At 50.8% G+C, this 12157-nt stretch overlaps 1 protein-coding gene across 1 annotated transcript in view; it reads left to right on the forward strand.

The window, feature by feature from the left end:
* The window catches only part of VASH2 (vasohibin 2), a 29311-nt gene that overhangs the window by 10082 nt on the left and 7072 nt on the right, over positions 1-12157 (forward strand). Inside the window, exons 4-5 of the mRNA XM_080585861.1 lie at positions 3701-3775; positions 11431-11812. Of these exons, the coding sequence (XP_080441987.1) occupies positions 3701-3775; positions 11431-11812 (457 nt within the window). The remainder of the gene's footprint in view (positions 1-3700; positions 3776-11430; positions 11813-12157) is intronic.

Below are 12157 nucleotides of genomic sequence, written 5' to 3' on the forward strand. Positions count from 1 at the left end.
AAGAGAAGTCAAAGAGCGCTTGTAACGAGTCATTTTTCAAGTGAGCTGGATGCAATGGAGTTAGTTCCAGGTGACTTAACTGACAAGCAGCCTCCAAACCATTTATGCTTCAGATGGAGAACGTGGGCAGGATGGGTGCTCACGTTGGAAGCTGGATGGCAAAGGTAGCAGCCTCTTTGGAGGAGGGAGAAAAAGGGGTGTGGGTGGGAAATAGGTCTAGGAACATTCAATTTATCTGCAACTGAGAAATGCTCGAGCAGTCAAGTGTCTGGAACATAATACGATGGTAAGTAACAACGTGAATTTAATTTGACGTGGTTTATTTCTGATAGTTCCCCTCCATGAGAGTGTCGGAGCTGTTGTGCAGAAGGGAGAAGTGGTGGAAGGGATAACTCTTTGCTTCAGTCTGGCCTTTGGCAGCCTCCAGATAAGGCAGAGACATCCAGTCTAAATGAAACTCTTGTGACATAAGGACTCAACCTCGTGAAAAGCTGGGCTCGGAAAGTGTTACTAACCAACATCTTGTTCTTGGTCTAGGAGAGCTTCTCGGTTGAGGTTTGCAGTATCTATCCCAGTTCAATGTTTTTTCATTAATGGTGCAGATAAGGCTAACTGTTTGCTCGTGTGCTTTGTGCCCCAAGCAGGACGAGGCTTTGCAAGGTGGAATTACACTTCAGAGTGATCTTGGAGAGCAAGAGGGATGGACTGGGAGTTAACAGCATACTGGTTTGGTTGCAAAAATGCATGGAAAGCTGGATTCAGAAGGTAGACAGCGTGTATTGGTGTGGTGGGCTCAGGTGAAGGGTTGTGTGTGAGTCAGTTGAAGAGAATCTAAAAGGAAAAAAGCAACAAACATTGCCCCAGGTCTTGAAAACATGACCTATGGGAAAGCTTGAGGGGGAGAGGGGTTTATTTAAAACAAAACCAAACCCTGTTTTTTCTTATGTTTGCAGAAGAGAGGGCAGATTACAGCCTTTTGCATATACAAATACAAAAGAGATAATAAATGGTCTCCTGCCCACTGTAGATAGCTGAAATAGCTTCTGATTTAAATTGTGAAAATAAATATTTAGTTTGAACATGAAGGGACCTTCTTAGATGTGAGGTTAAGTATAGGATAGATTTACTGGTAGCTTTGCAAGCCTTTGAGAACCCAGTTAAAAGTAGGCTGGAAAATTATCAGTGAGGAGTGATTTAGGTTTGGCTTAAGGTACCTTGGTGGCTTAGGGATGCTCTGAAGTCCCTGGTCCCAATGCAAATGCAGTTTCCGAGGCTGTGGTTCGACTCGAGCTTGTTAAGAGCAGCAGAAAGACTCTCAGTGGTTATTGAAATGGGTCATCCAGATAACCTCCGTGGCCTGTGTTGCAAACACGAAGGAAAAAGAAAACTGTTTGCTGGGTGTTCCCCAGGACTCCGGAGTACGTGCAGGGCTTGTGGGGGTGTGCAAGGGTGGGGTGGCTGGATGCACAAGTCCTCAGGGCTCGGTTTAGCCCCCAGCCAGCTCTGTTTCTGTGCTCCATCAGCTCGCATCAGTGCTGAGCACCTCTTGCTCCAGGGCATGGTCCCCAGGAGCTGCCTGGCGGAGGGAGGCTGGTTGAGCCCCTGAGTTAGGAGAGCTGCGGGGTGCTGTGGCCAGATCTGGGCAGCTGCAGGGGGCTGAGGAGGGTGACCCCCAGGCCACCCAGCCTATGCCTGGCCCTGGCCTTCCCTTCCAGTCCCTCCTGCCAGGGACGGCTGTGATTCCTGCTTCCTCATGGTTGGATGCTGGACAGGAGGGCCTCCTGCGGTCCCTTCCAAGCTCAATTACCCTGTGATGCGATGTAAAGTAAAGGGAGAGCTGCTGCTGGCCTCAGAGGGAGCGGCTGCTGTACATCAGTATGACTTTTTCTTTTAAGCAAGCGAAATGCCTCTCCCGTTCAATTTAAATCTGTCTTAATAACCACGTAGCATCTCAAAAAGCTGTACTTCAAACCCAGCGTGTGTGTCGCTTGCAGATAGAGCACATGTTAAATACAACTTAGTATTTAAATACCGCGAGTGTCGCTGCGACAGACGAGTTGGTACTAATTTAGCTGTTCGCTTAGGCCGATTACTTTGAAGACTCCCTCCCCGGCTGTGAAGTCACTGCTGATATATCCACGCTGACACGTTGACTTTATGGCAGCAGCGAGCTCGTGCAGGCGGGCGCTGGGAGACCTGATGCTGCTTGCAGTGATGTGGTGGTTACTCCAAGCCCAGTGTACGCAGGGAAAGAGGCTTGGAAATTGAGTGGATCATCTTGTTCGTGGATGCATCCTATGCTGCACACACTTCGTGTGCTGGCGGGGAGGAGGCTCTGCAGCAGCTTCTGCCCGGCCAGCTCTGAGGGGCCCCTTGGCGTGCCTTCACCGGGGCTGCTGCTTGCTGCCGTGGCGGGGCTTCTCTCGCTGATGGCAAGCGTGTAGGAGGCAGGCTGACTCTAATTCGTCTTCTGTATGGCAGGCAGAGTGTAAAGAGCAGCTGTTTACAAATGAAAAGATAATTTCCAGCTCGGATGAATTGGGTGCGGAATCACTGTGACAGGCAGTAATAACAGTGGGAGCTGCGCTGCCACTTGCGCTGAGTGCGGGGTTTAGAATGCATGAGATGTGTGCGTTGGGAAGGGGGAAAATAGATGAAAATACGCATCTTGAGCCATTAGTCATCTTCTCTAGTACAAATATTTCTATCTTTTAATGTCGTGTTTCCTCAAGAGCAGGGATCTCTGTAAAAAGCTCTCCTCAAGGAAAGAATAGGGTTAGAGGAGGCTTCAAAATAGAAGTCGTCCTTTGTTTGGGCTTTTTTTTTTGCTGACTAGTTTACCTCTTTTTGTCTCCTTCCTGTATTTTTTTTAAAACTCTTCAGGATTTGGGGATCTGCTGGCAGAAGAGGGTAGTGTACCTTGTAGGTCGATGGTGCAGTATCAGTCTGACCCAGTGGCTTACTCAGCTGAGGTCAGATTGCTTGCTTCTCGTCACAGCATTGTCCCTGTTAGATGAGGCTACTCCAGAGACAGAGTCCGGATTCCACTAAATTTTGTGGACTTGCCAAGATCCTGGGAATGCATAGTTTGCTGCATTCCTGTAGGAAATCCTGCGTTTCTTACAGTCCACGGGAGATGGAGAGGAGCAGCAAGATGATAACTCAGCTTGCAGTGGTGTGAAATGCCTGTGTTGACAGAGCTTTCTGCAGAGCAGACTTGGATAAAAATACATTAAATTCCTGCCTGCGCCTATAGGCATTAGCTCAAGTGGGTGTTTGTAGCTTTCAAGGGATATCACAATTCCTATTTCCTTTTTTTTTTTTCTAGAAGAGAGCTGCATATTTTGAAAATCAGCTAAATTTGGTCATGCTGTGGGAGCTTACATGATTGCCATCTTGCAGCTCAGCAGGGCTTTGTGTTGCAGTCCAGAGCAATGCTCAGGGCATTGCTGGGAGAGGCAGCGAGAACTGCATTTCTCCAACTCATCTGCAGAGGCATGGAAGGCACTGGGATGCCAAACACCCGTTTATTTTTTTCAGTCATCCCACAGAAATTAAGAGGGCTCTGGCAATCGCTGAAGAGGAGAATCAAGTTCACCAGCACTTGCTGAAATGAAAAATGGAGGTGTCTAGCTCTCTGAGTACAAGAGAATCCTTTGTTCCAACTGAAAAGACTAAAACCCTCTTGTTTCTGTACCAGGTTAATGGAGACAGCAAGAGAAATGACCAGGGAGTCCCTACCCATCAAATGCCTTGAAGCAGTTATCCTGGGGATGTATCCTTTTACGTGTCTGTGGCTTTTTCCACTGCCGCACTGTTGAATATATCGCCATTCCTGGACGATGTTAGAGATGCTCACAGCCACAGGTGAGTGCAAGCAGCTCAGAGAATTTCCATGGGACTGACCAACAAGTTGCTGAAGTGTCTAGGTGTGTCGGTAGGAGCTTGGAGGCTGTGTGCACGGTTCAGAAGGGTCAGCTGGCGTTATTCCCACTTTGCCTTCTGCCTGGGTAATCTGCATAATGTCAGGAGCTGACCCAAAGTGCCCAGATAAGTAGCTGTCTGTGCAGGCCTTGCTTTCTTCTTTAGTCTTTTTTTTTTTTGCTGGTTGTTGGAGCTTGTTAACACCTGACAAACGTAGGTTCTGTGCCACATTTGTCTAATGTTTACATAGCAAAGTCGTGTTGTGATTTTTTTTCTCTGCAGTTGTACTTGGTGCAGAAATGTGCATAGTACAGTTAACCATTACATTAAGGTAAAGCTTAAATGCTTATTTCATACTCAAATCCAGAAAATAAAGTTTTCCATTTAGAGACGGGCTTGCTTCTTAATCCTTTTGTGCTCTTACTGGTAAATAAAGTAACTTGCATCATCCCAAAACACCAGAGGTGGATAAGGCAGGACTACAGGAATAGTTGTTTACTGGATATGTCTCTCAGCAGCTGATCAAGTTTGATTTAAAACAAAGGAAACCCAACCCAAAATAAACTCACAAGCAGAACAGCTCCTCGAACGTGTCTGCTTCATTTTGCTTGCTGCTGCTGCCCCCTCTCGTGGCAGCACAAACCAGCAGAGCCTGTGGGTAGTGCCCTGTGTTGGCTGATGTGAGGGGGCAGTGGTGAGGCTTGAGAGGAGCTTTCTGAGAGCTTCCCCCCGAAATTTGCCGCCTCCTCATGCCCCAGCAGCTGCTGGTGGCTTGGGCAGGGAGCAGCTCCTCTGCTGGCAATCTGTGAGCCTGGGAGAGGCTGTGCCCCAGGTGGAGGGGCGGCTCTGGGGTGGGGAGGGGATGTGGGCATATGCTGCATGTGGGGCTTGAGTGTATTAGTGATGTACAGATGACCTTGATAACCTGAGTACTCTGACTGGTTTAATAAGTCTTGACCATTTTATTTTTATTTGGGGAAAAAAAGCTTTCTCAGGAAAGGTTTTCTTCTGCCTGCCTCAAGCCTGATTTCAGGATTTTTTGGGGGCAAAATAGTTGAAGGTTCTGGATTATACTATTTAGTGGTGTCTGAAATTTCTTTTGATGTTTTTTAAGCTTTGGATGAATATTTCTGTTTCTATACGGTACTTTCAAAAATGTTTATGGAAAACCTTTAATTGAGATTACCTCCTGAGAAGTCTTAGGAAGGGGAGAGCATGGGACAGGCTTGTCTTTTCCTGTGACTTCTTTGCTGTCTTGGAAGCCTCCTGTGTAGGAACAGGGGCTACCTGCTGGGGTGGTTATCTCTGTAACAGCATGTTGTTCAGCTGATTGATCTCTTTCCTTTCTCAGCCGTGAGATTTTGATCTTCAGCATCAGCCTCCAGATGTGGACACGGTGAGGCCAGCAGCTGTGACTTGCTTTCCAAGGTTGGGCGGTTTCTGGATGTGAGATGCTGCCCTCCATTCCCTCTCCTGAGCGTCAAATCAATGCCATTGCATGTGCCTGAGCTGAGCATCCCTGTGCATGTGTGGTAACCTCTGCCTCCAGAAATAAGGTTCCGCTTGCAATTTGTGTGCTGACAGGCTTTGCCGTGTTGCTTGGATACTGGGAAGAGCAAAGCCTGGTTGGGTGGGCCCTCGGTGTGAGCCTTCATTCAAAGGCCGCCTCATACAGAGCAGCTTAGCAAGATGTCACTTTAATTGAGCAGCTTGCTGGCTCATGCAGTTGGCCTCTGCAGCCTGACTTCTTATAAAACACTTCAGTAATCCCTCTTGCTACAGAATTAAGTTTTGCATAATTGCCTTCGTGCTGGATCTTGAAGCGTTTTTGTCTGGCAGTGAGTTAAATACCGAGCGACCCTGTCTGCACGCACCGAGGGAGCGGCTGCTGTGAGATTACCAAAACCTCATACAGGTCTTACGGTATTACATTGATTGCAGCCGCCTGCACGGATCTCCTGCTCTGCTCTGCATAGCTGAACTGGCTCCGTATCCTGCTGCTTCCATGGCCTGCTCATCAGTGCCTAACCGGAGGCATTCCTCCTGCTGTCATCCCCAGGGTATTTCTCAGTTCAGCTGTAAATCAGCTGAGTAATGATGCGTTCGCCGCATCCATTACGAGCACCGATCGAAACTACTTGTGCTCAAGAAAGGGAGTAGTAGACCAAAAGGTGCCAGGGGAATTTTGTCCGTGCCGTATTCTTTATTAAAACGTGGAGAGCAAAATATCGGGGGGTGAGAGGGAAGTGCGGATCCTCAGGGGATCTCGCAGTGCTGTCTGTGGCAGACGAATATAACTTGCTCCCATTGACTGCTGTGCACCTGTCCTGGTTCGTGCGAGGTAACCATCAGACCCTTGCAGTGTATTTATTAGACCTCCCCCGTCCAATAATATCGTTAAATGAGGAAGGGGAGAGCAGAAGCGTCTCAGGAGGAGAGATAATTTAATAGCTTCTGCACTGTGTCTTCTGCACATTTAATCAGTGGGTGATGTTTATTGCTGCTGGAGTCCTGGGCCCATCCTGTTCTTCCTGCCCAGCAGGCAAATTCCTGGGCTAGGTGTGAGCCCCTTCGGGAAGGGGGAGAGTTTTTCTGCAGTCACTGCAGGATGGCTGGAATATTGATATCCTCTCTTTGCCTTCTGCCAGCTTGTCTATAACTCGACCTGCTCACGAACTGAAATATGGACCAGGAGAGTCCTGCTGAATAGCTGCTGCCCCTCTGGTAGCTGGGAAGGGCTCAGAGAGAGCTATTGATCACTTTAATCTTCGTAGCCTAACCTTGAGCTAGTCATCTCAGGCTGCAGCTGAACGTTAGAGCACTGGCACTTCAAAAGAGTGATACTGGCATGGCAGTCCTGGTTTGGGAGGCTGAGCTGGCTGCTTGAGCCTGGCTGTTCCTTTCTGGAAGCTGGGCCTGCCTGGGGTAGCCCAGACACTGTGGGGATGCATGGAGCCTATCGCATCCAGATGTGGGCTTGGTAGTGCCCTGCCTTGCCATCAGCAGTCCCAAACCTGGGATCTCAGTGCTGCTGAGTCTGGGGGAAATACTGTCTGGCTCCAGGATGTGGTGTGAAGCTTCCTCAAGTGCTTGCCTCTGGCAGTTGGATGCCCTCTGACATTGCTAGCAGTTGCTTAGCTGTTGTCAAAAACAGCTCCTCTCTGCTTGCTGAAGCTGTATCTGATGTGTGAAGTGTGATGTTTGCTTTCTTCCTGTTCAACCTCCTCACTCTGAGCTAGCAGCTTTGGTGTTGCTAGCCTAAATACAGCTGCCTCCTTTCTCCTCTTGTCCCCTGAAGGGTGTGTGGAGCACCTTATGGGGCAGCCTGCAAGGGCCTGGGGTCCTCTCACCCTTCCCTAGTCCCAGGGATGGCCACGAGAGGCAGGGACCAGAAACCCTGAGGTTTTCTGTGCTCATTTTAACCAAAGTTGAGTGAAAAGGTCCTACTGGGTGGGCTCTGTAAGACACAAAGCACTGCAACATCATCTTGCCCAAGTTAAATAGGGAGGATTTAAAGCATTGATTAGCAATAAGCGGCACGATGCGGATTCATCTGGTCAGTATCAGATTCATCAGATGTTCTGTTTTCACCTCTGGTTTGCAATGCAGAGTGGAAATTGTAGCGGCGACAGCTACCTGCATCCCCAGTGAGCGTCAGGCACGACGCTGGGTGCTCCTGCAGCCGGACAAGAAGCACTTGGGAGCCTGGCTACTGGGAGAGCTGGGCGCTTAGACTCCCCTAGGGCATCTGTGCTGGCTGGCAGGTCTGATTAACCCATCGATGCTGGCTCTTCTCTCTGAAAATGGAGGATATATCAATTTGTTTCAAGGTGCTGGGGGCTCTGCAACACCTCTCTGCACTGACTTACTGTTTTTTTTCCCCTCATTCAGAGCTCAGAGGAGAAGCTCTCATGGGTGTTCCCTATGCCTGTGTCCCCTGGGTGTCTCTGCCAGTCTGGGTCCCTGCTCATGCAGCAGGGCATGGTGCAGAGCAGGGAATTCAGTGCTGTGTCCCCCAAGTGCCACAGAGTACCGTGTATGGCCAGCGGCCCGGCTGCCCTGCCCTGGCGCCCAAGCAGCCCTGGCCTGCTTTTGGGGTCTGAGCACCTCTGACGTTGGTGTCTCGTGGTGCTGTGACACTCGCTCCTCCTGAAGGGCTGGTGCCCTTGCCACGTGTCCCCCTGCCGCCTGTTGCGCTGGCTGCAGTTCCTCACAGCAGCGGGAGGCCGCTGGTAGTGAGCAACCCGAGCTCAGCTGCCCACAGAAGGCAGCTGCCAGCGTGTCAGTGCTGTCAGCTGCTAGGGCCTGTCTCCAGAGATGTTCAAAGCCCCGAGCCGGCATGAGGAAAGATCCTGCTTGTTACCAGAGCCATGCTGGGTAATGCCAGCGGCCTCACCCCAAAGCACGTTGCGTGCTTCAGGCCGAACTCTGCCCTCGCTGCTTTGAGCCAAACCCCAAGTCAGCCTCTTGGGGTGTGAGAGCAGAGCTCATCCCTGTGAGAACGTCCCTCCTGGTGATCTCCGATGGGATCAGCGTCCCTCAGCGCTGCTTTTGGGCTGCGCGGCCCTGCGGGCCGGGCCCTGGGATTCACACCAGGGCCTGGGACCTGGAGGGCACCGAGGTTTTGTCACAGCTGCCACTGCCCTCTCCTGCTGTGCGCCGTGTCGGCACTGTGGCACGTAATTTACTCCCCGACTCAGTCCCGCAGTTGCAGTCCCAGCTCAGAAATGTGATTACAGCTGTGGCGTCGGCGTGTCATTGCCTTTTGTTTGCCACAATACAGCTCTACTTGGGCAGAGCAGAAAGGGAAAGAAATAACAATGATAGACGGATGGAGGGGAAGATCTGATGTGCCTTTCCAGCCCGTGTGCTGTGTATTTCATCTCGGGTGGGGACTCTCATTAAGCAGTCGCTCAGCAGAAGCAACCTGTACCTAAAGGTTAATTTCCACAGCAGTTGTTGCTGGGTTGTTTGATGGTGGGTAATTTCCAGCCTCAAAAGAGTCTTTTACTCCTACCTAGTATTTAATGAGATTAAATTGCAACTCCTCCAAGACCTCGTGGCGGAAGTGTGTATGTGTGGCAGGTGGCCACGAAAGCTTTGTGTGGGCTTAATAGAAAGGCGCTCGGGGAGCAGAGAGAAAACCCTTTCATAATGAAGGGGAAAAATAGTGGCGATGTTTGAAAGCTTCATAGGTGTTAATAAAAGATACTGCTTTTTCAGTTACACAGATTGATAAATACAATGGGCTTCTGTAGGAATCTGTCTGTAGGACAAAAATTACTGTAACGCGACTTTGATGCACCCAGGACACTCCTTGTAAGGCCTGGAGCGAGGTGACCCTTCAGGCGAGGTGACTGTGGGATGACTTTTGCAGTTGTTAGGGTAGTGCTGGGCCTGATCCTGACCTCATGGTGTACTTAAAATTTTCAGTTCCCCTGACAGCATGCTTCGTTTGGTGAAGGTAGTCCTGCAAAGATCCAGCAAGACCACCGAAGACACGAGGGCTGTTTTTTTTTTTTCCCTGTTGGTGTAGTTAAGTCCAGAGCTGCTGCCTGTCACTGCTGTGCTCGTGGGAGGTGCTCGTGTTTGATGCTCGATGGGTGAAGGTGGGTGCACATGGCCTTGGCTGGCAAGGAGGTGTGTGCTGCAGGGAGCCGTGCTCTGCTTTGCACGCTCGTCCATGTTCACTGACATGCAGATACTGAAGGGCACCGGGTATTAGTCCGTCAACACTGCTCTCTCCTATGTCTTCTGATATGTTTTCTCTAAGCTGCTAAAGCTGGTGATTTCTGGCACAATTAAATACAGTCAAAAAGCTTTACCATGGCTATTCTGGAAGATTTTACCTATATGTTTTTTTTAATTCCTTTTTTTTTTTTTCCCTTTGGATACTCGAGGTATCTCCTTGCGTTTAACTTCAGATTCAGTGCAGCTCATGAACCTCTTACTAGTGGGTTCCTACAGTCATCTTGAGGGCAAAAATGTTTGTGCAATGCAGCAGCTGTTGGGAAGGTGAAACGTCCCGTGGACAAAATGCACCCGGTGGCTCTCATCTGCCTCTGATGCTTTTCCTGCACTCCTGTAGAGGGTAGAGCTGAAATGCTGAGTGTGTGCTAGGGGTCAGCATCCCGGGGTGTTGTGCTGGCGTTGAGGTGGAGTGTCAGGCTGGGCAGAAGCAGGACCGAGCCTGAGCTGTGTTTGGTGGTGTTGGTAACGAGTCTTTGTGTTCTCCAGTTTCCCAGCAGCCGCCAGGCAGGCGTGGTATGCAGGCAGGGAGGAAGGCCGGTCGCAGAAGGGTGGATGTTCTGGCAGAAACATCCAGGGACGTCTCAGCTGTGCAGTGGCTCTTGTTTCACTCCTGTTACAGAGCTTTTGGGGCACAAGGGAGGTGGGGGTGCTGGAGATCTCCATACCAGGCAGCTCCAGGGGGGAACGATGCTAGTCCTCCACCCTTTAAGCTGTCCCGATGCCATCTCAGCGATCACTACCCTGCGGCTGGATTTCGTCATTAAACCCAGTGTGGGTTGGTGGGGTCTCAGCTGCGGGAGGGAAAGGCACCTGCTGTCCCTGGGGACTGGGAGGCCTTGGGGTGGGCGTCAGCGCTCGGAGCCAGGGCGGGTATCAGCTGTTTGGGATTAGCAGCAGGGAGCCACACGCAGCGTAGGCGCTGACGCACGGCCACGTGCGTGAGGGAATCTCGCTCCTCTTCCCCTCGCCAGCATCCCGAGGAAACCACCTGGACTAGCGCGTAGCTCCCGTCTGAGGTCACACGTTGCTGTTACAGGGCTTGGCCCCTGGCCACTTCACGTGGTGCGTTTGAAATGGCCAGCCGGCAATCCAGGGACAAATCTTGCTTTTCAGAAATGTTTGTTCCTGGCCATTTATCTGTGCTTATATCGAGAAAATAATTATCAAGCTGGGAGCTTTCCTTTCCTTCATCTCAGCAATATGTCACGAGTGCAAAAGCCAGTCTTGTACATGGAGTTGCCGGAATGAGGGCCGGCCTGTAGACTGAAAGCCAGAACTGCAACCCCGGAGAGGATTCTGAGCTCTTTGTACTGCTTAAAGGCTGCAGAGATGTGTGAAAATGAGGATAAATAAACAGCCTGAGTCATACCAGCTCCAACATAAAAGGGAGGGATGTTCCCTTTTCGGAACAAAGGAGTATGGTATTGGTGTCAAATAAAGGAGTTCCCAAGGATCCGGGAGGATGGTCTCTGATCCAGCATGCTGAACTGAACATTGTTATTGTTGCTCTGTTTTTTCTTCCCCCCAAGCATGGTTGAGTCAGGTCCTTTCCTGCCTGAACAATTGCGTCCTATTCTCCAAGTGCTAAAACGGGCTTTGGGCAGTATCAATTATTTCTGGGGCGCAGTGAGTATAAATCTGTGCTCACAAGCAGGCGGGGGTCCCTGCAGTTACCGCTGCTGGGGGTCTCTCCCAGTTGTAACTGCGTGTGCTCGCTTCTCAACCCCGTTGGTGCCTTGACTCGGCGCACGCCAGATACCTGACGAACGGGCAGCCCTCCGTGGAGCGATTCCCCATCAGCTTTAAAACCCACTTCTCAGGGAACTATTTTCATCACGTGGTGCTTGGGATTTACTTCAATGGCCGGTACGGCTCGCTGGGCATGAGCAGACGATCAGATCTGATGGACAAACCTCTGACGTACCGAACTCTGAGCGACCTCATCTTTGAATTTGAAGACTCCTATAAAAAGTACTTGCATTCGGTCAAAAAAGTAAAGATCGGATTGTACGTCCCGCACGAGCCGCACAGCTTTCAGCCCATCGAGTGGAAACAGCTGGTCCTTAACGTCTCCAAAATGATGCGCACAGAAGTCAGGAAGGAGCTGGAGAAGTTTGCCAGGGATATGAGAATGAAGGTAGGTCCTCGCCTCTGGGCCACTGCGTCCCGGAGGCGGCTGCGCTTTGTCAAGTCCCGCAGAGGTTGGTCGTGCTCCCCGGGGGGCTCGAAAGGCAAGAGGGGAGCAAACCCCCGGTGGGACGGAGCTTCCCCGCCGGCTGGTTGGACTGAAGAGCCCAGAGGGAAAGGCGGGGAGATGGGGCTGTGGGGTTTGGCTGCCCTTTGGGATGAGGGGTGTCCCTGACCGTGCCTCTGGCACGGAGAAGGAGCTGGCCGCAGCCACGGCGAGCGGGGATTTGGTGCCTTTCCAGCCTTCTGCTGGCAGCAGGAGCCGAGCAGGTGTGCTGCTAAGTATGGGGCTGGC

Source organism: Anser brachyrhynchus (genome assembly GCF_964034855.1).
Source record: "Anser brachyrhynchus genome assembly, chromosome: 3".
NCBI lineage: Eukaryota > Metazoa > Chordata > Aves > Anseriformes > Anatidae > Anser > Anser brachyrhynchus.